This window comes from Ascidiella aspersa, chromosome 8 (genome assembly GCF_963924565.1).
Source record: "Ascidiella aspersa chromosome 8, kaAscAspe10.2, whole genome shotgun sequence".
Taxonomy (NCBI): Eukaryota; Metazoa; Chordata; class Ascidiacea; order Phlebobranchia; family Ascidiidae; genus Ascidiella; species Ascidiella aspersa.
In genome coordinates, this window is record NC_139454.1 from 10,691,400 (window position 1) to 10,719,052 (window position 27,653).

Below are 27,653 nucleotides of genomic sequence, written 5' to 3' on the forward strand. Positions count from 1 at the left end.
CCGTGTGCTTTGGATATCATCAATTTATTTGAAACTTGTCGATTGAATTAGTTTCCCTTCATCGTGTTTTAACACATAGACTTGTGACGCTTCAGCTTCAAAATACCACAGCATTGTTATTTAGGTGTTGTTGTGATAAAAGACTAACTTTTGCGTTTTAACTGCTTAATCCTACCTTTTATCGTTGTTCTACATAGCCCCTCACACACAAAACCAAGCTTGTTGTTTACGTTTTTACTATTTTGTAATACCAATTTTGAAAAGTCGTAGGCCGCAAGATTGCCAGACTGCGAAAGAGCACGAAAAACGGATTAACAAACGCACAGCGTCAGTATGACTTGAAGAGTTAAATTGTCATCCGGTCAACAAAAAATCGGTTGACTACAAAATTAACAGTTTAGGAAAATCCGCAATACTAAACTTTTTATTTTCCAGTAACATTGAAGTCCACTCGAAAAACAATAATAAAAGTGTATGCAATCGCAATGTGAATAAACAAAAGCGGATATAAAAATACTGAACTAAAAGGTAGAAAAGAACTATAGGAATGTGCTGTTCCCAAGCCTAAAACTATATAGGCGCTCTATATTCACACTTCAGAGTAAAGTCTGGCGAAAATAAAACGTATTCGGAACTTTTAAAAAACGCAAAACACAGTTGACTGCGTCCAGTCCGCTAGAACGAAAGCGCGACAAAACCACAACTTTTAAGCTGTTTAAAAAGGCAAAAGTACACATTTCATTAAAAACAACAATAAAAAAGCATTGAAACTTTGGGAAAGTAATCGACGCAGGTAGGCCTAATTTTCTTTATGCAAAAAGCTCCAGTCCAGTTGCTAAAAAAGCACAATAATGTTTTTTACACTATATATCTTACAGTTAGAGATAGACCAACAGTTCATGGTACTTTATTTTGTAAGAAAATGATCAGACTTATTTTTGCATTTCACCTTGTCTGTCTACACTTCTGCGTGAGCAAAACATAAAAGTTATCAACTACAGCCGCCAAGTTCTGCAAATCAATTTTATTCGCTTTTCGTTAAATAAAGCCACTACCTGGCCAGCTGTGTAAGCGACAAAATCACTTACACTGACCTATTGCACCATCCCCTCAACCCACCAATCCACGAGCGGACTACATAACAACACCACAGGCTGCCTTAAAATGCTTAATTTGAAAACGACAACTCGCTACTATACGCCGACGCTAGGAAATGCCCCAAATCGCCCCTAACTTTTTTAAGTACTTCGCCAAGTAATTCAGTGGATCTTGTGTTATTATTAACTTGTCAACTGTCAACGGTTTTAAAAAGAATGGTTGATTGTATCTGTTTTGGCACTCATTGAATCCATGACGACCCTTTGTTCGCGAGCGCCAAAATGCGAAGTTACTATTACCCTCTGCTTTCAACTTGCCAGTAACCATTGCTGGCTTGCCACTCACAATCGCCCAATTGTCGCCGACGACGCGTTCGCTAAACAGTTCACAAAGTACACGGCAGGCAAACTACATGTTCCTCGAACACTAATCGCGGTCGGAAATGTCGGTTGGCAAAAGATCAGCCACTGGCGCCTGTCAGTGGTTGCAAACGACCTCCGACAGCGAATGCCACTTGTTGATTGTTTTGCGTGGGTGCGCCAGCATGTCGTGCCAGTGGAGAAGCTGCTCGCCACGGCAGAACATGTGGCAGCCGATTGCCACTCGCCCGTAGTTGTGCTCTGCGCTGTACCGCCCCCGCGTGACCACGCTCTTGATGGCGGACTTGACCTTGCGGAGTTGACCCTTGTCGTTGGTCGTGATCACTGTAATTTGAGAATAGTCTGGTTGGACTTAAAGACATCGATAAGTAAAAGAAATCGAACGGCTTTACGTTACATTACGTGAAGCATTAAACAAAAAAACACCGTTCTGAAGCCGCCACATTGTTCTGAAGATACCTTTAAGTGAAGTGCCCAAGCAACAAGGTTATGTGTTCGTAGCTGAAAAATATTTCTTTTTCGCAACTATTGGAAAGTTACTTGGTAAAGTTTGAGTTGCACACATTACTTTTTAGCATTTATTCATCGGTACACGTTTAATATGGGTTCTACAGTATGTGCAGTATGAAAAGATAGTAAAAAAGAGAAATTGTCGTTACAATCACACACATATCTAGTGGACTTTATTTTGGCTAACACATCCGTAAGCATTTTTATGCATAACGTTGGAAATAACTATTGTTTACCGGTAATTTAATGTTTATCTTTCCAACATTATACAACAAGGTGCGCCCCACAGTGTGTTTTCGTAAAAGAATTGCGTAAATAATGACCCAAGTCAATACTTTTTTCATAAAAAAAAAAATGACCCAAGTCAATACTTTTTTCATAAAAAGGTCAAAATTTTTTTTTTTCTGCTTACCGTCGATAGAGAGACACGTCTTCTCCATGTCTTTGGACGTCACCTTGAAAGAAAACGATTCCTTGTATTTGGGATCGGCGGCTCCCTCTTGTACGAGCGTCCTTTTCGTCTTTACGACCTTGTGACCTTGGGTGAGCTCGACTCGGACAAAAATGTCTGCCAAAAAGAGATAAAATCTAACAATGCATGCAGTGCAATGCTATTTATGATGTGTGAAATAAAAGAGCGGCGCAGCCTTTTTGTCCTATTTATTTTATTCTATTTCTATAGCACCAGCTGACCTTTTTTAAAATTAGCCTATAGTTTGATATTAATTTTAAGTCTCACAACACAGCTATCATGTTATGTAAATATTTTGATGTGATATAAATTATACACTATAGGTTAAAGCAGGGGTTCTAAATGTTTTTGTATGTTTTGCCCTTTTAACAAACATGAATAACAGATTTACCCCCAATATATAAAATTGTGTTCATTTATTAAAATCCAAAGTAACAAATTACATCAGGTATCATCAGTTATATAAATGACGTAACAATGAAGTAAGTATAAGAGATAAGGATGTTACCAACAAATTAAAAAAGAGTAACAATTAGCAAAGCTTAACGTTACCCACACTATATAGACGATAAATAATTAATGACTAGTCAACTAGACTAGCTTCGAATGATCAGCAGTTCAGCTGAACTTAAGGAAAGTAGGTTACCAATACCTATATATAGCTGCCAAAATGTTTCTGTTCCGGTTATAAATAAAATACACCAAAGCAGTAAATTAAACCTGTTTCTTGCAAGTCCATCTGGCGAAGATTTTTCGCTTCTAGTATGACCACTGTAAGCCGATCGAGGGCTGGGTTGTAAGCGAGGGAAACATGCAGTTCTCCCAACGAAGTGCCCGTGTCGCCCGGCTGCAAGTAAAGAAGTTCAGTTTTGTTTGCTTGCTAAGAGAAATGTAAGGTCAACGTCGATTTGATGCAACACGTTGCCTATGTGACAGCAAAAAACAAGCCCGCAGATTGGTTGGATAAAAATAAAGTCAATCACCCAACTGGCTAAAATTGATGTTATGATAATATAGGCTTTTCCATTCCAGGCATTACATGACAGCCCGTGAAATTTGCAACAGCCGTTGATACTGTATCGTACATATGTAAGGACACGCATAATTCACTACGAAAACCAGTCGATCAAAAGCCAAGGAGTTTGGCGTTCGACATGACTAAATTTGACAACATGTACCACCATAGTACCAAGTCAACCAAGCATATAGCCATAAAAAGTCAGGGTTAGCCTACGATAGCGATTATAAAAGTCGTACATGCAATTGCCAAATATTTTACTACTATAATATGGATACTGTTTTCTGGTCTCCCTTTAAGCCTCATAAACAACCAAACTCTATCCGGGTAGAACAGGGCGGGAAATTGCTTAAGCTTTCCAGTTTTTTTTTTTTGCTCATGCAAAATTCAATAAACATTTAGCGTTTCACAAACTCACGTGAGCGATTTCGTCCAGGTCTCTCCACATAACCTCGTCGGCTCGCGATGGGTCGATGTCGTTCAGGCTCACCAGAGCGTGACCGAGCAGATGACGTGTCGACTTTCTCTTGTCGAGATCGTAAACTGAGAGTCGCAAGGACCGCGACTTGATGTCCGAGTCAGACACCTGAATGCAAAAGTTACGAATGTTTTTGTTTTGGTTTGGACGTTGGTAGAAGGCCACGTTGTGTAGTAAGTGATCGCGCAGCGTTGTTAACCAGACATTTTGAAATAATTCAAGTCAAAGTGAAGCATTTTCAAAAATATTAGGTTCAAGTCATTAGTTGCCCATGTCAAGTCCCAGTCTAGTCATCATTAAAGAAAGTCAACTCGAAGTCAAGTCAATCCTATAAAAGTAAAACGTTGAATTATTTAAAAAAATTATGAGCAATACCTCAACTTAAAATTAACAAAAATGCAAAATATATCAAGCAAATTGTGTGTTTTTTTTTAATTCAGGTCTATAACCCTATTTTATACAATAATTTTAAATAAAAACACTTAATTTCAGCCCAAGTCATTTGACGAATGATTAAAGTCCGAGTCAACTCATTTGACCAAAATACTTCGTTGAAGACGAGACAGAAAAAACAGTGACGTCATTACCACCCTGGAGCCGCAGATCCTATAATATAGGCAACAACTCGACGGGTTTAAATTTGTAAATCCATAACCAGGTAAAATGTTTGCAAATTTGTATTTAAATTGCTTAATGTTTGAAAGTCAATGCAGTCTCAATTTGAAACCAGAAACTTCGTACAAGCGCTTATCACAACCGGTTTGCGTAGACCGCGGTTTTCCTGGAGTTTGTTTTTTATTTGGCAGGTAATATATAGCGATATAAGCAAAGTACCAAGTCTGCTCAAATATTTCAAATCCTCTTGTATCCGTATGCAAATAATAATAATATCTGTTTGCAATCCTTAGTTGGAAAAGAATGGCCCAAACGACAGAACTTTTATAGATAATATTGCCAAAACTTAAGAGCGTTTTTTCATAAGGGCCACTTAAATGAATACAGACCATGTCATACAATCACTATATTGTATACCAACAGACAAACACCCGTTAAGAGCTTCTTCGTTTACTGTTGTCTGTTAATGTGCACAGATATGTACCTGGAAGACGAAGCTTTCGTTGAAGAGCGGGTTGTTGTTTCGGGGTCGGACCTTGGTTTGTTGCGAGATGCGCTCGTCTGGCAGAAGAAAGAGCTTGACGAAGCTGTCACGCGGGCTGTTGCTGTTGTTGCGTCCCGGAAGCTGCTTCACCTGAGAGTCATGTGTGTGACCATTAGTTGTTCTCATATACATTACCCTTGTTCGCATATACAGGGTGGGCCAAAAGTAGGCTTACAGTTATTTGGCATGGAAGAAAAAGAAGCATTAAATGGCCACCATGCTCACCTGACCTGACCTGACATCAATGAATCTATTCTTTTTTTGGTTTTCGTTTTGGAGTGTTGTAAAGAACAAGGTGTGTGAGAAGAACCCCAAAACAATAAATTTTCTTTTAGACCCAAACCCTACTTTTTATAACTGTAAGGATACTTTTGGCCCACTCTGTAAATGTTGCACAGAATATTTTATCGTTTGTGTGTGTTGTTTTCGCCTTATTTAAACTATTGCGTTGTCACTTACTCTTCTTGCCTCTTCACGTCTGCACCTCAACTGTTTCTTTCACCTGTTTGTATCTCATTTAATCACGTTTGCTGTAAACACCTTTTTATATTTTGTTACTGTAGCCATCACAGCTTTCTGCATGCCCTGTAGTTTTGAAAAGGCTTTATAGTAGTCGACAGTCAGTTTGGTAAGGTGTGGATTAACAACAGTTTAGATCATCTTCGTTTGCGTCCGATTTTTAATATTTTAGCCATGTTTTGTATTCCAATGCAGCAAATTCTATTTTTTATTGAACAACATAGGTTAATAACGGAAGGTAAACAAAATAAATCTTCTTTCCACTTATGCTAATTTTGAATTATTAACCTGAAAAAATAACTTTAAATGTTTGAACTTAATCTATCTTGTTTGTTTAAGCACAGTAATGATGTCATTTAGTTTTGGATAGCGGTACTTTATACCCATAATATTGGGTATCGGTACTAGAACAAAATGCCAAGTATCGGACATCCATTTTTGAACTAAAAACCGACAGGCCGTGAAGTAGAAATCGGATATTTTTGCGTGGCATTCATACCCAGCAAATATTTTATGTTAAAGGCATGTGGCCGAGAAGTGGTTATTAAAGATCTTTTTCGCCGGATTTTTACTTCACTACTTCAATCAATGCTGTCCGGAAGACGCGTTTAAACTTACCTTGATGACCTTGACTGTAAGCGATTCCACTGCTCCGTCATAAACGTAGGAAAACCAAACCCTCCCTCTTCTGCTTTGCGGAAGCTCCGTCTCGCTAGCTTTTGAGTATCTGGATGAAATATTTATATCACAAACTGATCTAATGTCGGTATCCATAATGTAGATTTTATTTATTTAGCAAGCAACTAGCACGTTATCTATAGATATCACTCTTCTAAAAGGATATTTTCGTAGGTTTTTTAAGGACTGATGTTAATAAGCAACACTTAAGTCATTTGACAATACATGAACGTATACTTTTGAACATTTGTAGGAATATTATGGCCATATAGAAATAGGTAACCTTAGTTTTTATATGTACTTTGATATTCCTACTACGTCTAACCAAATCTACAACCATACTTCTTTGAATCTTGTAAACTTGCCCAATTAAAGATTTTATTTACTTCGAAAACTATACAATTAGGTGAAAATGCCCTGTTAAAGACACTTAACCCGGTGTTAATTTACAGAGCAGCAGTTACATAAAAGAACGCGTGACGCATAAGACGCCTAATTTTCATTAATTCATATTGGCGTTTTTTTATTTCGTATGGTTCGATTGAGGTTCGGCTAGTATAGTAACTCGACCTTCACCTGTAAAGCTCCGGTTGTATTCTGCCTATCATCATGTTCCTCGCTCTGTTGGGAGAATCCTGGATAGAGTCCCTACTAGGAGAAGTCGGGTGCAGTCGCGGTGCTTCTAGAAAGAACAATCGTGCACGTAAGAAAACAATCACATTGAAGCAATTATATGTTTTGAGATGATGTTCGCTTATCGTTTTACTCCTTTTATGTGTTTTTTTTTCATTACTCGTCCCACAACTGTAAGTTATAGCCTCTTGTGAGTAGCCTCTATGTCAGTGTTCGGCAAACTTTTTTCGTTGCGGCACAAAAAACTTTTTCCAAATCTATTGAAGACCCACTACGTTAAACCACTACGGTGCGGACCCAGAATGGGCTAAAAGTATAGTTAAAAGAAGCCATGGCCTGAAGGTCCTGTGATGCAACAATGAGTCAAGATAAAACTCTCAGCAACACTGAGAGTTTTAATTCAGTACAATGCCCGGCTATTGTGCGGCCTACAACTCCATGATAAACCTAGTCTAATAAAAATAGCTTGCGGCCGGGCCCACTAAAAATGGCTCAAAAAGCCCACATTTAGGCCGCGCGGCCCACAGTTTGCCGGCCACTGCTCTACGAACCCGGCGAATCGCTGCAAGCCCCTCACAGACAAAGAGGTGGTGATTAATGTCTTAGATATTTTAAACAGATTCTGTTTTGTTGTGTAAATGAATAAAGAGATATTCAAAGCGTTTTAAATGACACCTACTTTTATATTGGCTTTGATATTCCTACTAATTAAAACATCCGTCAAATTAAACCTCTAAACCAATAATCTGTTTTATTCCGCATTACAAACAGAACAGGTTACGCCTATTATTGGTTGAAACCTTTGTTCCGTTAATTACCATGTTCGACCGGTTGTTCGCAAGCCAACGTGCTGGAATCAATTGATGACGTGGCAGAAGATCGTCGGGATGAACCAAAAATGTCCGGCTGAACCTTTACAAAAATAGTACTAATAACACAGGGTGGAGGGGTCTATGTATAGTCAGCGGCGTTTCTCAAAGGGACAAAACCAATCATCGGAATAGGAGAGAATTTGAAGGAGCCAGAGTTACCACCGCTTTTGCCCAAACGGCCCTTGACGAGTAAACAGTATAGGTTTAAGATTTGTGCTTTGACATCGGCAAAAGCTTAAGAAGTTATAGTTTTTATTCATTTTGTTCCAAGTAAATAGTTTATTGTCATTCTATTCTCCCGCACATCTCATCTAAATATAGGAGTTAATTAAATATATGTAGATAAACTGAAGTGTTATTTGGACGTTATTGTAGGAGTAGGGAAGCCTGACAGTTTACATTTTATGCTGATACCAATACCTTATCTATATTGTGGACATAAAGCATCGCGATCCGATGCGATACCAAATGACGTCATTGGCATGCTCCAATATGCAAAAGTGGTGGAATTGAACGTTCAAGTGTATTTTTTTCGGTTATTAGGCCAACTGCTGCAGTGAACTACTGTAGTCGGCGTCCCGAAGGAATCGACAACAATTTTGGGCCGCAACCAATCAGATTAAAATTACTGGTAAAACTTACGTGTAGCGTTTCCGTCATTCGCGGCGACAGCGGGGGCAATTGAAAAGGAATGTCGCAGTGGTGGAGCGAGTGGGTGAACTGGGGTGACTTGCGTCCAGGAGGGGTCCCGATCCGGGCTGCTGGGGCCTCAAGGGACACGGGGTGTATGCGCAGTGTCGGCGACGTGTCGATGTTGATCGTCGGCGTGGACCCGCTGTAAAAAAACGCACATAAAAATCGGCTTTATATTACACCAAACAGACACATATTTGATGATAGTCTTATAAAGTTTTTTTCTGTCAGTGAACCTCGAAATTTAGGGGTTGTAGAACAGTGCTCCCCAACCTTTTTTCAGTTTGCGACCCACTTTTAATGCAAGTTTTATTGTGCGACCCACAATGAGATATAAAATCAAATTAATGAGAAAAAAAAAACAATGCATACACATTCAATTTACTAATAATGCGAAACTGAAGCTTGCATATTGGATATTATCAGCATAAATGTTACGTAATAATAATGCAACAATTTCCCGATCTAATAGAAAACTGTAACATTAGAAATGCCTCGCGAACCACCTGAAATAGGCTGGGAAGCACTGTTATAGAGTGACACTTGTATGTTTTACATTCGTACGACTTGACCAACGTTGCTACGCATAATACTCATTACCGGCGGATAACAACGAGGAACTATAGCAGGTTTGCACACTTGAAGAAAACTTTCAGCCTGAAGGTCTGGTGTAATATTTTTCCCTTTTAAAGTGTTCACAGCACTGTATGGAACCATGTTTTACACAAATTGCAATATATGTTAAATTATCTGGTAAATGCACGTTTTTATTTGCGCAAATTGATGACGTCCGTATGATATTGTCACTGTGTCGTAAGTACCTAATATCAAACTTAAAAAAATATAAACTCAATATAGAAAAAATAATAAAAAATAGGCCTCAAACTAGACATCCTATTTTTTCGCTTTGTGATTTTCATGTGATTTCGGTGGAGCCATTCAGCTATGAAATCAATAGTGCTAATCTATTTATGAGCCCATTGTGCCAAGCTTCCTTTTAAAGTTAACATGTTGCCGATAGACATTAAATAAACACAATTTTTGTCAACTTAAGTTCGTTGCATATTTGCGCTACACTTTGTTCGATAACAACACGCTCCTTAAGATTTAACAAATTACGACGTCACGTTGTCACTAACTTGTGACGTAATTTTCTCAAATAAACTATTATGCCCCTCAAAAAAAGTCCCAGAACCGCCCTGTACGTGTTTTTTCCCCGAGCGATTCGACAAACGGCCCGCGAGGCACTGTTTTGATCCTGATTGATCAGGACCCTTTTGCCCCATGTGGTTGCCACGTCTTGCGTGTGTGTATCACGTTCGAACACAAACTTTCCGATTCGTTGATTTCGGTTGAAAAACCTTTCCTGCTAACGGCAAGTCGTGAAGAGTTCTGCGAATTTTTGCTATTCTTGTTCGCCTTTACGCTCGAACGGCGCCACATTCGACAGGCAACAAACAGTCAGATATTATCCGTCGTAAAACGTGGAGGTAATTTGCAACGTGAAATGTCTTTACGCACAAACGCTTGACGTTTTGAAAGCACTGCCAAATCAAGCGTTAAACTTCGCAAAGGTCAAAGGGAATGCGGTACACAATATTCCTCCAGAAGCAGCAATATTCTGGCTCGTTGGTCGAGGATGAGGCAAGAAACATTTAAGTTAACATTTGCTTCAAATTGTAGAATACCTGTATCCATTTCGAATATCCCATTTGCTTGGCAATATGTGCTGACATGCCTCGTTAAACATTTCACTTATCGGCATTCAGAATGCTAATGTTAAAACCTTAAGATAAGTATTTCTGCGAAAAATAACTTTTAATTTAGTCCACCTGTACTTTGTAAGTGATACTACCTACATAAGCAACTATTCAATCAAGTCAAGGGAAAAACTTACAGGACGAAAAAAATAGATTTTAATATATTCTTCAGCCTACAAAGACTACAACTGGCGGGATTAAAAATAACGCAACATCGCTGCCAAATTTGCAACTGGTCCAAGGGTTGTGAACATTGCGCCTACAGTCGAAACAACAATTTAGGTGACTATTCCTAAACTGATAGTGTGCAATCAAGGCCGGCCGAGCCAAATGCGGCCGACAAAGCGAGATTATGCTGCGTGGCATGTTTTAGTTGGAGGACCGCTAAAAGAATAGTCCTACGAGTATAGTTTTATGGCTAATTCGAATGAAACGTGTTAATCGCATAATGAGTTTGTTGAGGTTTCTTTGCAATTCTTCTGAGAATAAGAGCAAAAATGCTGTTTAATATGTTAATCTTCGATTTTCAAATACTACAGCATACGGCCTGACAACTCAAATGGCTGAAAAATTGGCACTTGTCTAATGCACGTAAAGATGTCCCCAAGTTTGCCAGCATTTTAGTTAAGGTGTATAGGGTCGATAAGAACTGGGGGTTTCAGGAAAGTTTATACCTCTACACTCCCACAAATAAACTCTACGTGGATCAGGTATACGCTGTCAAAACCAAATACAACGGCATTAAAAATACGAAGCATGCAAATCTAGAACATGCTTAACCTGAAATTACACCTCAACTCGTAACTTAAATCTGATTTGTTTACATTTTCAAAAGATAACCCGAAATGAATAGGAATTGTTTTGGGTTTAATCGGTTATTCGAACTATCGCATTACGGTTACGCCCCTAAAAAAGATAGCTTTATTGCTGACTCCCGTCAAAACGGCTATTCACCATTTATATTGCTCTACGGCCAGAAAATGCGTGGTAAGAAAACTGAGGGCGCACCTTAACGACCTACCTTAAGGTGAACACGTACATCACCTGTCGGCCGCAGCTGGCAACTGGCGTGCACTATACTAATGAGCCTCATAACTGCTTTAGTACAGTAGCTCCTCACCAATTGACAGTTACTATGCAAATTATCAGGACGTCTGCGGTCGGTTTCGCGTTACAGCTCTTAAGCAAAAAAACACATTCGAACCCTGAAGATTTTGCGGGGTTGGAGTGACTGAGCAACGAATTTACAAAATTTGGCTTGCAGCCGTTTCTTACGCCGTGTCGCCGTTGCATTGCGCTAAAATAATGTCAACCGCGTCTAAAAACTAGTTTATATCGACCTATAGCGTAAACAGAATTAAAGTCCGTACAGTAATGTACGAAGTAAAGAGTAAGTCAACGACCAACATACCATCTTTTTCTTCAGCTACAACGTTTATACCACCTAAACATGATTTTCTTAAATAAAAAGCGCGGGCTTCATACATAAAAGCAAATGCTATCGATCTTTTGTAGTTCATACGTAAATAGAAACAATAACCTTGTTTAAAGCCAATATTTGCAGCCCCTCCTGTAGCCGTGTGTTCACAATTGTTTGACAAACAAAAATCGTTTCAAACAATCGTTCTCGTTTTAGATAGTGATGTATTAGTTTTCAAATGTACTGTTTTCCAAAGCAAAATTTGAATGTGCAGGCAAGCATCAAATTACTTGTCTTGTTAATCTATTGGGTGTTTCTATTAGTTTAAAAATCTGCTAACCTCGACTACGTCACAACATCTACTGAATTAATCTGTGGTTAAAGTCACGTACATAATATACTTTTTATGTCCTAAATCATTGTGATACACAATTGCCGAACTTAACCAGGCGCTTTCGATAAATACGTTTTATATATAGGTTCATGATTAGTAAATAAGTTGATCGGTTAAATTAATAGTAGCATGGCTAAAAAGATATTAGCAAGAGGCAAAATACTTTTGTGATACACGTTTGACTGTTCCTGTCTAAAACTTGCCAAGAATACAATGGTTGATACCTTTTCTACAACAGTACTGTAAGCACAATAACTAGAAAGCTTAGCGCAACACTAAGACCCGACTAACGAACTCTTACTCTATTTACAGCCCTGGAAAAGGCAGCAGCTGTTACCAAGGCTAAAAACGATGCAGTACATGCCACTCGCACACACTAAGACCACTCTGAATAAGCGCTGCGCCGTTTAAATAGAACCACAGTGAAAGGGAAAAAACACACGCGTTTCTTTGTTTTCTAGACAACTGCTGTCTTTTAACTACGCATGCAATCATTTCTAATGCATTTGTAGCAGCTTAAAGAATATGTCATAACTAGGGCCATTTTTATTTTAACCTAAAAAAAAAATTTTAACTTTATTTCTATCAAATTTTAACTTTATTTTAACCTAACGAAATTGCTTATTTGTAGAGGCTACAGTTTCTCCTTGAATTGATACCAGTTACCCAAACATAATATTTTGTCAATTTCAGACCCAAACGTAATATTTTGTCGAAAAGTCAAGGTGTTTTATGGATTTTTAAAGTGCTTTGTGTTTTCTGGCGTTAGATTTAGCTTGCTTAGGCATTTTTGTATTACAGAATGCCAGTAGGCTATTACTAAGATCCAAACTGTTGATCTTCGAAAAGACCACGTTTATGAAGAGGAAGTGTTTTATAAGAATTATTCAAATGCGTAACTGTACGAATAAAAAAATGGACAATTTGCGCTATAAGTTACTGCTGATCCAAGTTGGCATTGTTACATATTTCCTGCTTTGATAGGTTAATATGGTTTAATTGTGTCGCAGTTCCTGATTTACAATCCTTCCATGACGATTTTTACAAAAGTTACTAAAAAAATTTTAACTTTATTTTAACCTATAAACGTATTTGAAATAGTCCCCTAGGTGCTGAAAACAACTTTATTCTTTGATTCGTGGACAGATGAGCTCCTTAAAAAAATTTAACTTTATTGACTTTTGCGGGCCCTATAGTTATAACATCACAGAACCTAGTTGGGTCTCGGGGCGGTGGACAATCTTTATATTCAACGTTTCGTGCCGGTTTGTTAATCCTTATGTATTTGTAAGTGCGGATTCAATACTTTTTGCGTCAACGACCGACTGTTTTTAGCTTGTTTTCTTTTGGTGGCTGATAAATTTACCATCTTTAGTGTGCACCAGTCGCGTTAAAAGTGTTTACGTTTGCCGAAAAATGTTTTTTTTATCACGAATATAGGCGTATTGTGTATTTCTACATTTTGCTCAAATGTTTGCCTTCTTCTCACTGTATTTAAAGCAACGTGGTTTAATTGTAGACAGCCATACGAAGTAGGAATAAGCTTCAATCTAAAGATTTTCGCTGTAGATAGTTTTTCGCTAAAATACTAGTGCGCGGAAAAAAGTGGGATCAAATAGTTTCAGGATCTACAAAACTCTGACAACTATAGTCACACAAGGTTAAAATTGATTGATGTATTTTTTCGTATGGAATACATGTTCCTCTTGATAGTTATCCTGTACATACATCCTAGTAAGGCTTCTTTGCAACCTGTACATTACTAAACTCGATTAGTATGTCTTAAATAGGTTTGTGGCGTCGCTCTACGTAAACGAAGTGGCCTATTGATTACGCTCATAATAACGTCAAACGATAGGGTTTAAAATTGATTTGCCGTCAGCTACGGAATCGGCTAAGACGTCTCAAGTTTTAAAGATGGCAATAAAGGATAATCGATGGCTCTCTATTATTTTCCAAGGGCACAGCAGTCGTCCAACCTCTACCAACGTCGAGTTTTGTCGCCTTTTATTGCCTAAAAACGTTTTACGCAACTTTACGGAATGTCTGTTAAATGGAAAAAAAACAGGTCATCCTGATTGGGGGTTGATAGCGCGTTTAAACTACACATATGATTGATCATTCTCTGGGCCTCTTGGAATCGAAAATTGCTGTTAAATAACTATTTGTAAAGCTCCTTGGACATTTGGGAAAAATCCCAAGAGACGAGCTCATTTACACAATTCTTTGCTGGTTACACTTGGCCGTTTAACAGAAGCTGTTACCATTGTCATGTTTTTTTTTCTAGGATGTTGGAAAAAATGACATGTAATACAACTTGCTTGAGTTGTTGTGTGTGATATAGTCAATGTTTTAGGAGCAAGCGAGCTAGCCTACTATAGTTGCATTTGTTCAAGAACGAGAATAAGTTGTGTGCGTACACGAGGTCAGCTACAGGCCGTTAGGTATAGGTACCAGTTTACCATAATATGGCGTAACAACTGTTCTAACCAAACATACTCCAATATGTCGTCTCACATAGCAAATATATATAAAAGGGGTCAAAACATTGATAAATTGTTAATATAATTAGTAGAGTGCAAATCGGAAAATCGTGTATTACATTTTAGCTGCTTTTTATGCAAAGCTTATAGGCAGGGTTACCATCTGCTCAGACCAAAGATAAGCACGCTACTCAAAAAAATAAGCACGCTACTGAAAACCAGGGTCAGATCCAGGTTTGCGGGGGTGAAATCCAAGCTTTCAGGAATAATGTCTTAAAATAAAATAAAAACACCTATTTTTGTATGCGCAAAACGTAGCTTAATCGCGCGAAGTACGAAAAAATGCCTTTATTTGCTTGAAATAGTTTATCACCCGTATTTAATGCAAGCTTTGTTAACTATTTTGCGTCGGAGCGCACCTGTACACCTTTTGAAACGCCTGCAGCTGACCCTTCCTGCCTTGTAGTCAAGTTTATTTCACTTGGCGGAGTTTAGCTCGTAATAAAATTATTCATTGAATGATCTACTGTAATGCTTCTAGCATTTTTTGTTGTTGTTGTACCATTGTGTTTTCCATGCTTCTAGGCTGATTTCGCAAACACAATAACAGCAATGATTATAGCTCTTTTCCCTTTTGATTTCATTTGACATTAGAAAATTCATTTTCATGTTTATCACAAAAATACGTGCATATGCTGACTCATTCTCTTAAATAATATTTTGTCTGTACTGGCAGTCTGACACACGTATGCCTATACCTAAAATATCAGTCCTCACCTCAAGCCGAAAGTTTACTTGATTGCTAAAGCAAACTACCACACTTCTATAGGCTACAATGTACTTTCTAGAAAAAAACAATCGAAATCCATTGAAATCCATTGTAATTATGCAATTTAATGCACTGTTATTATAATCTGGGTCAAAAAACTAAATATACATAAATGAAGTCTCTCACTCCTCCGTCAATGTAAAAGAATTGATAAAGAACACTTTTAGAAATTAAAATAAGACAAACTAAGCACACACCTCTAAAATAAGCACGTTTCTTAGAAATAAGCACGTTTGTGTTTTCTAAGACACTGCACCCAATAATAAGCACAAATCTTAGAAATAAGCACGGTATGGCAACCCTGCTTACAGGTCTCATAAGACAACGGGTACCAACTGTTCCGCGGGTCACAAATAATATTGTGTCCTGTTGGGTTTGGACCTCCTAAATATAGAAACTTCTATCAATTAACCAGATTTTTAATTTTACTGTTCTTTTTTTGACGACGTGATTGATATCTTTAAAACTAGAAAGTTATTCCTGCACCTTCTGATATGCTATAGCTAGGTCAGCACATCATCTGGCATTCCTAACTATTATTAGTTTTTGCAATTCCGGTATCGCCAATCAATTTTAAAATTTGGAAACCTAATACAATTAACAAAAAGGTTCGCCGACTTGTTTGCTGAAACAGCAGGGAAAAAAAACAAAATATATAATTAAACTTTCGCGAAACCGACAGAGCTTTAAAAAAAATGTATTTCAATTAGCATCATTATGCAAAATTGCTCTACAGATAACATACAGGGTTGGGAATAAAACGGTAAAAAACAATCGCCCACCAAAAAAACAGGCGAGCGTTGAAAGAATGATTCGTCGACATTGCGCGATTAGTCAAATACAGTTAATTTGTTTTGCGGGTGTTGGTCTGTTAATGCGAAAGCTGCCGCGTGCCACTCAAACAGTCGGGCACGTCGTAAATCGTGCAACTTCAATACTTTGGAGCAGGAAGCTATACCGTTTGAATTTACCATAGTTTGGCTTCAAATTTGTTTCAGTTAAGATCAATTTAAAAGTTCTAGTTTATCTTCTGTTCGCAAAAACTACAAAATTTCCCAAGTTTGCTTTTAAAATTATGTCGGGCGCTGCCAGAGCGTTTAGCGCCCATTTTTACATTCACTGTCATAGAAAACTTAATCAACTTTCTATAAAGTAATCAAAGTAAACAAAAGGCCAATTATTAAAACCTAAAACAATGCAACGTCTATTTAATAGTAACGAGATGCAATGATTTGCCGTATTTTTTTTTGCAGCGCGTATCATATTTTGCCGTAGCTATTAGCCTTTTGTTTCGTAACCATATTTTTTTCTATTAGTTTCATGGCTTCATATTGACCACACGAGTAACCAGCATGACAGTAATTAGGTTAACAATATTTAAGTTATTCATTGCTCATACAATCATCGTACAGTATAACTTGACACTAACAATCTAACATGGTATAACTAGATACTTTTATCAATAAGGTTCGGTTCCGGTTCCGAAAAAATAAGACCATAGCCAGTTACAAAAGTTCTGCTTCGGGCTCGGTTCCTCTCCCTGCCTTAAAATGAATAGCTTAAAAATGTAGCCTAATGTATATCATTTCAAAAAATCCAAAATAAAAGATTGCTCGTAATCAAAAAACACGAAGTTTATGAATATATAAAGAGAAAATTTGAATGATGAACCTTAAAGTCCTACACTATTTATGTTAATAACAGGTAACCTACTATTAATATAACTCATTACCGAGAACCTGTCAAAAGTTCTGCCGTCTGAATATAGTATTACATATAGTCAAAATGTCGATGAAGTACCCCGAAATATACGACCTTTACTAAACCAAAATAATTGTTTTTTACCTTTCCGTTTTTCTATCTTCGAAACGCCACATCGATTTAGGTTTCCAAACGTAGCACTTGGCCGCCAAAATACAAAGTTTCTACTTCGCTTTTGTTCAATTATACTGCAGTCAAATTTGCGTGTAATGTTTACAACTGTGCAGACCTTCAAGTATTTCAGACCAGCGTAAAAATCTCGCGCAAACCCATTTCAAGTGGTGATAATCCCGCGCCACAATGGGGCCACCGCTTTGGCGCCTTCGTCATCTGCCTTTTATGTCGCCAATATCCCCTTATTGTGACGTCGCAATGCGATAGCAAACATGTATCCGGGTTCAGGAAAACTTGACAGCGGCGCACAGCGAGAGAAAGGGCGAACTCTTTGCCGACGAAGTTAACCGAAATGCGTCATAACTGAGGTTGGCATTGTTACGTCAATGTTGCGATGGTTAATAATAATTGGTATTGATCACAAATCAAAAATATTTCCACTCATTGTTTCTCTGCCTACGTTGCTTCGTTTCCAGCTAAACAAGAAGTGTTGTATAATAAATAAACCCCTTTGGACAAAAGGCTTATGTGGCGATGTTAAGCCTTCTTTGAATAATCCGCAAACACACAAATACGATAATCGCCGCAAGGCCACTTCAAATGTCCATCGGTCGCTGAGGGCTAAACCCTCTGAAAGGACCAACTCCTTCAAAATTTTAAAGAGCTTTTGCGTTTCTTTTTCAAGTGTTTACCTCCATAACTGATCTGGTCAGTCGTTTGTCTACATTGCTGACTGAAATCGTTTGAACACGTTGTGATTCTTTTAAACAGTGATTCCTAATTTTCGATATTTTAATATTCGAAACGTTTTGACAAAGTTACCTATCGATGACAGGATTTGATTTTCGGCCGACTTGTTATTATGGGTCCTGATAACGTATAAAAACACCCAAAATTCATTGTTGAAACAAAACTGAATATTAAAACATATTATTTGTGTTGCTTTCCTCGCTAATCGATACCGCGCTGCACGCACCTTCTGTTCGATTAGCATAATTTATGGCGGTTTCTTTTAAAATCGTTCTTAAGTCACTAAAGTACAAATCTTTGACGCACCACAACCTCGAATTGTTGTTGAATCAGTTCCACGTTTGGCTGAACTCAATGCAAACAAGTTTCATTTAACCGCGGGGATGTTTGAGCGAAGAGCAAGTAAACTGTTTTTAGATATTTCGTTTCAGGAACGTATAGCAACCAGAATCGGAAATTTTGCAGTAAGTAATAACTTCACGATTAAAATAAATCTATTTACTTTCCTCAATAAGCATCATGGCCCTTACCCGGCATATTCGCAATGAAAAAATTTGTAACAGTTCAGCGGGCGTCAATTGCGCCCAAAACATAGGGATTTGTGTCGAGATAAACACACGATTTCGCATATCCTTCCGTTTGTTACTAAAACACCTGCTTTATTAACGGTTCGCAGATGGCTGATAAGTCGTTGAAATTTGCCATGAATAAAAATGCCGTAGAAATCCGTTTTTTAAGTTTGTTTGCACAAAAATTGTCCACAAAATAACTTTGTTGAACATTTTTCATAAAAATGAATCAGGTTTAAACAGAATTCAACCAAGTGTTTCATTTTTTGCAATGTTTTCCTATTCGATCGCTAAACGACTTATGTTGTAGTTCTACAATACATTTCAACACAAATTTTACGCATGGTTAAAGCATTGCGACATGGCATGAAAAATGTCCAACAAAGTTTATTGTGCCGGCAATCTTTGGACAGACAAACTTTAAATTAAGCTTTATGGTCAGAAACTATTACAGCTCAGAAACAAAACTGGATCTTTGCGGCGTTTTTATTAATGGCAAATTTCGTTTCCTGTGTTATCTCACAACAAATGATGGGATAAAGTTACAGTAGTCCTCAATCAACTTACAGCAGCGCACTTTTTCGAAGGCGCCCGAATCTGCGCGTTTTTTCTGCGAAAAAGCAGTTACGTGCCAGACAAGTCCGACGTTATTCGGCCGCAAGCAAACAGCGCTGTTTGAGAAAAAAACAATGTGACGCCATGTTGAATGAAGGTTTGTTATCGGAAAGTGGTCCGTCTATGACTATGTGTACAATGTAGAAATAGCGGCAATGTATGCGGGAGAACTTTCTAGGTCTGAGAAGTTATCGATTATTTTGGAATTGTTTCAATGGTGGCTTTATGTCATTTGTCATAAGGATGTTTGTTTCCAAATTGTGAATTCAAGTCGATAATTAAGTGCTGTTGTTAAAAAAAAATAGATTTATTTTATTTCTAGCCCTTGTGTCAAAACAATATACCTTGGTCTGAACCACTTTTAATTTGTTTTTTCTAATCGTCCTTCCGAAACAATGCTCATCATTTTTTGGTCTCTAGGTCTGTTAATTGATATTAGGGCCTATTTCGGTCGAATGTTGGTGGAATGAAAAATATTAGGCATATTATGTGTTGAATATAAAATGTTTTCAACATTGATGTTTCATTTTTTTTCTATGGTATTATATAGAAGTGTTTTGATGAAATTTTGTTCGACTGTAATTCGAATTGGCCAAGTCACAGGCGTTTAACAATTCCGCGATCGCTTATGAATATTAGTATGGTTTATTATGTATGTGGCAGATCATGTGTGGAGTCGTTGGAAAGGTTTGATTAAGCGCTACCCGAATATTTTGCTCTCGTGGCGCGTAAATGATTTTTTTGTTGAAATTATGGCGAATGTTATTATTTTCTGAATTTTATTATATTTTTTAACTGGGAAAATATAAAAAATATTCTTATCGTTGTGGCGAAATTTAAAAAAAATTCTGAAGGCAAATATGTTTACTTTGCCGGTTTTTGTGCTGGCTAGCTTCTGGTGGCTTTACATTGGGCAAGAAAGAGGCACCGGACAACATTTTTTGTTGTATAATAAACTTCACGTATGACCAATAATAAAAATTTAAGGGTCAATTCGGACAAAACAACTATACGCTGTTTGCTTTACTAATTTTGTATATAGGGACCTCAGTATGTGGTGTAACATATAAGCGCGATAAACCAATTGAATCGGCAAGAAAAATTATAGAAATTATACTGTTTCCGTCTTTGAAATACACGTTGAACAGAACCGTCGATTTGAGCCAATTATTTAGCTGTGGCCCGAAGTTTAGAAAAGTTTTTAGACTACTAATTTAAAAATCTTTATCTCTACGTTTCATTCGATATTAGCAACAAGACCTGCATCATTAACGCGTCGCCTATTACAGTTGCATCTATAAATAACCTACAATATTACAGTTACATCTAAAAACAACCCACATTATTACAGTTACATCAAAACAGAACGTACATCTAAAAACACCCCACTGACACTAGCTACTGTGTATTTTATTTTCGTCCTATAGTAAATTCTAAATATGATATGGACGTCGAAATCGCGGTCGTCAAAATACCGAAATATCGAAATGTTGTTATTTGGGTCCTCGCGGTTTTTACGTTCCACGCCAAAAGCGATTGATTACCCCTTTTGGAAATCTATTGTGTTGTTGCGTAACCGACGTACTGTCGTTTTTTTTTCGCGAAAATTAAAATAAGCACTTCACGGATTAATGGTTTTGGTGATGTGAGGCGGTTGGCAACGTGCCAGAGGCTCGGCCGCATTTCTATTGGAAACCGCGTGAGGCAGAAGCCTCATATCGCGTTACGACTGTCGCCCGTGCGGTTTGCAGTTTATACCCCTGGCAAGCTTTCAATGCATAACTGGGCATTATAGGTGTCGCCTACTGCCTAGTCATTGTGCTTGGGCAAATTCCTGCCGCGTGGAAAATTCAAGATGTTTGTCGTGTTCTTTGTGCGCCCCAATTTGCCGAATTGTCTCAAACTTGGACCCAAGTCTGGCAAAACTGGCAAGTTTACACTGTAAGGGCGGCTTTTATTTAGCACAGTCTGTTTTTGTGTGCTGATAATATTTTTGTGTGCTGATAAGTCGATAAGAAAATGAAAACCTCTGTTGTCAGGATTTTTTCAATTTTTCAAGAAAGCAATAAAACGGCTTAGTGCCCATTGGTTTATATTTCTAAATAAGGTATTTTTTCAGATACAATTTCCAAAGTAATATTCTAGGATCACACCAAACTTAATGTTGATATAAGAAAGGATCACAATTCAAAATAAATGAAAAAAAACACACCATAACATTTAAGCACCTATACCGTAAACAGTTACGTCAGGCATCCTAAAAGTGAAACAATTAGCCCACCTCATTTCGGACGAATTATCTTCTATCTCTGCGAAAACAAACGTTGATGCTTTTAAATGCGATGCACTATTTTAAAATTCCTGAAATTTCGGTGGCTAAAAGGATACGGTACGGTGTTCACTGGCAACATTTTTACGTATTAAATCGAATCAAATGACGTATTGAATCGATCAAATGAGTGTTTACGGAAGTATACGTGATCAGTTTTGACCGTGGATCCCGAAAATGTGGTAACGCATCGCCACTACAGCGATCAAATGATGCCTGAAAACAGTTTGATCCTATTTCGCGGTCACCAACGCTCGCTATGTACCAGGAACACCTTGTGTTCCTCGCCGATATGACGTCACGATTTGGCCGCTGTCACGTAATAATACAGCGAGTGTTGTGCTTGCGATTAAATGATTGTCAGCCGCGTGTGGTCTATCTCGATAAAGGATGGCATTCAGGATTGAAGATGCGTCATAATGCAGCCGTTCATGCGCTCATAATGCAGCTGCAGCATGAACGATCTAGTTTTTTTATCCTAGTTTACAGTCGAACGATAATTGTGCTTAAATTATAAAACAATAATTGTGCAGAAATTCCCCCCCCCCTTTCGTGGCTTTGTTGTTGTATTTTTAAATACTAAAGCTACTCACCTCAGAGTAAAATGTATTTTTTTTACTTATAAGAAAAGTGGTATTATTTTTGCAAGTTTAGAATTTTATTATATTTTATTTAAGTCAATAGGTTATTTTAATTATTAGGGCGGCGCGTCATAAGCGCTCACAACAAAAACAAACTTGAAAACCTAACAATATTTTTTAATTTGACGTCAGAAAAATATTTAAGTGTCAAACTTAAGTCTTGCCGCGAAAGATAATTTCAGTAACTATAAGTGAGGCGCACCAGCAAAACTAAAAACACAAAAAAGTGTTTATAATCATATTAGATTTACTGCAACTACACGATGCTTAATTTACAATTTGGATACGCATAAAAATTTTAGCAGTTCTTAAAAACAAAGTAATATATATCCATAGGCACCTGCATAAATTTAATGTTTTTAAGCACTATATTTGAACAGAATCTATACAGCACATTATATACGCTCTTGCTCAACAAAACATTTTAAAAGGTCTCGCTGGCTGCATATATGTAGCTTCCCTATGTTATTCACACAGTTTGTAAGAAGTTTAACGGGTTTTCGGTAGTTTTCAGATATACCAAATACCAAATTAGAAAAGGACACATATAGAAGCTATAAACAACAAATTGACTTGGATAGTGTTATGGTGGGCGAAATTGCAATGGGTTCTCCTATAATTGCTTAGTTGTTTAGCACGTCCTGTACCAATTTGTTTTTCTCCTAAATAAGGAATTATTCAGAAAAATCAGCAGAGCCAATTTGCCACGCTAAATTTACCGGTTTGGCCGAAAACGGCTCACCCGTTTTAATGTTCCTGCTTAATTGATGCGATGCATTTCAACTGTGGATTGTTGCCGATAAATAATCATGGATTTTGGGCTTACTGGATATTTTCAGCGCTGAGATTTTTATTGGGATTTTCTGATGAAAAAATTGTGCTATTACAGGCAAAACGTGATATATTTGACAATTGTTGCACGGCTTCATACCCGGCGTACTGATTATGATGCTATATACGACCTGTGTATGCCTATAGTTAAGGGGGTAGATGTGCAGCTCTATATATACAATTCTAGTTTTAGGTCTGTTACGGCGTTGGTGCTGTTGTCATCGACCGCAAGCAAATTGACGGCCTTTGAATGTCAAACCTCGTCTGCCCTGAATGGATGTTTACACAAAACGCATTGTTTTTAATTGGCATGTTGTAAACAGCGTCATAATAGGACCAAGTGCACTGAAACCTTTTTACTTGATAAACGTTTGGCAAACGTTTTAAATCAAAACACCATTCAAACAAACTTGTGTGGTCTTTAAAGAGGTTTTAGCACTATACCCACTGAGTTGTTGCCTTAATTTGGTATTGTGCATTAGGGTTAAAAGGCTGTTTTTTTATGATTAGCCTCGGAACAAAAAATAGCCTGTAATTAAATATTATGTTGTTTTGTCAAATCTATATAGTATAATAACATACAAATGACATAAACCTGTCGTGATGTTTAGTTAATACCTCGTTTTGTTTCTTGATGTGTCGACCTAAATACGTACATTTGTTTAAACCAAACAAACTATACTGGCTTGTTCGATAGAGCTCCTACATAGATACATGGGAGTCGTAAAATATTTTTCGGGAAACCTACCGGGACCGTTTCTCGCATATATCGTTCTAGGTCGCATTTACTAGACCAGTGGTTCTTAACCTTTTATGCTTCGTGACCCCCTTTGAAAGGCTCTCGACCTTCGTGGCACCCCTGCTTATAAAAATACCAAGCATTGTGTTTAAAGGATTTTCACTTGTTTTACTTATTCACGTTAATAACCAATACAGCCATTAATCAACGAATAAATGCACTTACTTTCTAAAAATTTAACAAGAAGTCATTTTAATTTAAACTAACTTAGTTAGTCATCACCAATTTTGTTCTTCGACGCCACCAAGGTATTTTTTATATTCGGCTCAGTTTTGTACTGAGCCAAGCGATGTCACTACATTCGTCGAGATGATTACTCGGTTTTCGTTTTTTATTAATGCGTTACTATTAGCCTACTTGACAAATAAGCTGCATAAACCGCTGAATGTTGGCCTAAACATGACCTTTTGAACAACCCGTTAGCGTATACTTTATGCGTTTAACGGTGAAATGTTTTTTGCAACTGAACGCCCTTAATGAAAATTGTGAACCGCTGTACCTGGCAATACACACTAGTTGCTCGCCTAACAGCATTTGTCGGCAACTATAATTGGCCGCTCGAAAAAAATGCTGACGCCGCACGATACATGGCTAATGGCTATCTGCAAAGTAGCACAGTAATAGTTTCGCCACAGCGACAGGTCTCTAACCAAACTTGCCACTCGGGAACGACCAATTAGGCGTTTCTTTACGCGATAAAACGAATGAAAAAGGATTTAATATTCTACTTTAAACATCCCTACTGACTAGTCAAAGCCGGTGTCAGAAAAATGTGTTAATAAAACGAATGAAAAAGGATTTAATATTCTACTTCAAACATCCCTACTGACTAGTCAAAGCCGGTGTCAGACAAATGTGTTAATAAAACGAATGAAAAAGGATTTAATATTCTACTTTAAACATCCCTACTGACTAGTCAAAGCCGGTGTCAGAAAAATGTGTTAATAAAACGAATGAAAAAGGATTTAATATTCTACTTCAAACATCCCTACTGACTAGTCAAAGCCGGTGTCAGACAAATGTGTTACAAAACGTTCCAAGAAAGGTTTACAGTCATAATAAAAACACAAAATTAAGTTAACTGGTAAATTTTGAAATTAGTGACACTTTGGTTTACGCATTCTATAGCTGGAGAGTTATGCCGGTGGCCCAATGACCGCTCCGTGGCCCCCCAGGGAGGCGAGGGCCACGGTTGAGAAACCCTGGGCTAGCCAATGTCGCACATATCAATACATTTCGAATGTATTCAAAAATGATTGATAAGAAACTTAGTGGAAACAAACTTGTGCGCATTTAGCTTATTTTTCCGTTTAAAACGAGGATTTGATTTTAGGTTTAAATGGCGCACGTAGTGCAGATTAATCTTTTCTAAAAACGAAAACATCAGTGTTATAAAAAAGTATTTTGCCATTTACCTTCTTGGCTTGTCTAAAGCAAAAGCGGACTCCAGCTGTCCAGGTTTCGACACGTTGGCAGCTTCGACGTCGTCATCTAGCTTTTCATAATCGCTGCTCTTTCGCTTGTCTTTCCCACCACGCCGTCTAGCGGTTAATAGATTCCGACAAGGAAGCAGGCAAAAACGAGCCAGAACCGCGACAAGCACCAGCAAGACGAGAGTGCAACTGACCGCAATTGCCGCTATCGTACCTGGTTTGTAAGTGGTAGATTGGTTTCAATTTATTAAAAGGAACACAATCTAACAGAGAAGTTAATACAATCGTCGAACTATTGTAGTATTGCCGATATCATGGTAAGAATATAAAAAGCATCGAAGCACACGTTTGGTTTTACGCAGTGTTGTAAACAAGTCATTTTCAACTGATCCCAGTCAAGAAATTTGTAAAATAAGTTCAGGTCAAGTTTTTTATTAAATAACAAGTCAAATTGAATTCCAAGTAACCAATTGTTTAACTTATAGTCAAGGCCTTATCATAAAACTAACACGTTAAATTAAAAAAGGCTAATGAAAACACTTATTTCTAACTTAAATCTTTTGTCTAAAAGGCTGAAAGTCAAGCCAAGTAAAAGCAGTTAATTAAGTGCACTTAAGCTAAGTCATTGACTTAAATCATTACTTCAGTGGTATTTCGTGCGTTTATCTCGCCATCACACCCAAACAAACGAAATGACGAAAATAAAAATGTGTTGTAGAACGTAAGCGAAATCCCACTTAAAAAGACTAAATTGTTCTTCATCATTAACAATCATTAACAAATATGCTATTGCTACCAGGCATAGTATAATAAAAAAAGTTCTTTTGGTATAAAAAAAAATGACACATGTGATTTTATTTTGCGACATGTTGGCCATGGGTGTCATTCCCTGAAAAAGGCTTTTAGAATAGTAAGCCGAAACGTTGGTTTAACAAATATATACCAGAAGAACCTATTTTTATTCTCCATCAATAACGTTCAGGCGCTTAAATTGTAAGTTATTGCGACGGCAAAAAAAAAACTCTCCCTATGAACAGTTGCTTACCTATTCTCAATGCGCTGGCATGTCTGCTGAATATGTCATCGTCTTGCACGGCAGGGTTGTCGGAAGGGGTCGGGGTTAGAGGCGATGGCGGAAAAGTGTCTCCGTCAACAACAACTCCAGCCATGACTGTTAAATGTCGTTATTTTATCCCAACTTTGACATACAAAACCAAAGTGTTCCTTTCCTTCTATAAACCAAGTGAATAGAACTTTTAAAAAGCATGTTTTTAAAAGCACTAAAAACGCTTATTTATATGAAATGGCTTTGCAAAATACCCGTCTAACTTAATCGGTGTCAACCATCCTAATCGTTCTTGATGCTGAACTGCTAATTAACACTGCCTTTTTACAATGAAAATTAACTGATTCAACAGGAAATAATCATTCACAAATAAATGTCAAAATCAAACTATTTGCTTTTTTAACCAATAACATGTTTAATAGGGAGCGATGTTATATATTGTCGTATAAAAACTCATGCTACCGACATCACTACGAACAACAAAATTTTCCTAAAACCAATGACAAATTGAATGTGTAAAATATGAAAATTATCCTCGCCCTTACACGTAAATGATGACAATGGCTTCAAATTGGAGCAAATATTCTTCAGAATTTCCTGTCTTAGGCAAAGTCAGTCACTCAAAAGTTCCAGTCTTTAACTATGACATCATCAGTCTTTTAATTCGAATAAATCATTATGATATTAAAGTACAATTCCACAGCCATTCTTGCTGTGGCAACAAAACCGGACGAAAGCCACTTAGCAGCAATAATCGTCTTTAGCACGAAGCGCCACAGAATATCTGGAGCCAAAACGCGAAACTCTAAAGCCCCTTTCTCGTGGCCACGAGCCGGGAAAAGGCAAACTCTAGGGTTTCTGGGAGACTTAAGAAAGGCGTGAAACCGGATTTCGACTTGGGTTGAACCGCGCGGCCGCGGGTTTGTTTACTCAAATAAGCGCCTTTACCCGGTCGAAAGTTTTCACGGTCGCACTACAAACAAGCGGCCGGCCGTATTGTTGTTGCATATAGAAACAACTCTTTTCAGAAACCCATTGGCAATTATAATTTGTCGTCAATCAAACAGAAAAAGGAACGCAGGGGGTGAAATAAATTAGTCAATAAGCTAAGCTAAAAAATATATAGCCTGCCTGTATAGGCGGTTGAAAAACAGCATGATTGGCTTGTGCACATGGTTTTATCAAGGGTAATTCACCACGCTATATGCTAAGATCTAAAAAAAGTGTTTTCTCTGCTCAGTTGTAATCAGTCAAGTTTGTCGGACTGCTGCGTGGGTTCCCACGCCCATGGTTTTAACACTGTACTACTGGGCGTTTATTGTACGAAGCTTTAATTACAATGGGCGAAA

At 37.7% G+C, this 27,653-nt stretch overlaps 1 protein-coding gene across 3 annotated transcripts; it reads right to left on the reverse strand.

Annotated features, from left to right (window-relative positions):
• Window positions 1-246: 246 nt before the first annotated feature.
• LOC146136059 (synaptotagmin-15-like) lies at window positions 247-26,503 on the reverse strand. Of its 3 annotated transcripts, XM_083395428.1 has the most exons (11): window positions 26,284-26,503; window positions 25,221-25,452; window positions 8,460-8,652; window positions 7,764-7,857; window positions 6,889-6,994; window positions 6,253-6,361; window positions 5,056-5,205; window positions 3,897-4,064; window positions 3,181-3,307; window positions 2,401-2,556; window positions 247-1,802 (listed from the first exon to the last, which is right to left on the reverse strand). In XM_083395428.1, exons 1-11 carry the CDS (start codon window positions 26,405-26,407, stop codon window positions 1,576-1,578), a joined length of 1,686 nt encoding a protein of 561 aa, XP_083251554.1. In that variant the 5' UTR covers window positions 26,408-26,503; the 3' UTR covers window positions 247-1,575. The 3 variants fall into 3 exon arrangements, with proteins under 3 accessions (XP_083251554.1, XP_083251556.1, XP_083251555.1); XM_083395430.1 differs by lacking the exons at window positions 25,221-25,452; window positions 26,284-26,503 and adding an exon at window positions 17,242-17,424; XM_083395429.1 differs by lacking the exons at window positions 25,221-25,452; window positions 26,284-26,503 and adding an exon at window positions 10,199-10,294.
• Window positions 26,504-27,653: the final 1,150 nt, after the last annotated feature.

Coding starts and splice junctions, on each gene's coding strand:
- LOC146136059 (XM_083395428.1), bottom strand. CDS start 26,407: ATGGCTGGAGTTGTTGTTGACGGAGACACTTTTCCGCCATCGCCTCTA. Junction 5,206..6,252: donor TTACAGTCAAGGTCATCAAG/GTAAGTTTAAAC, acceptor CATGACTCTCAG/GTGAAGCAGCTTCCGGGACG. Junction 1,803..2,400: donor GACGTGTCTCTCTATCGACG/GTAAGCAGAAAA, acceptor CTCAAATTACAG/TGATCACGACCAACGACAAG.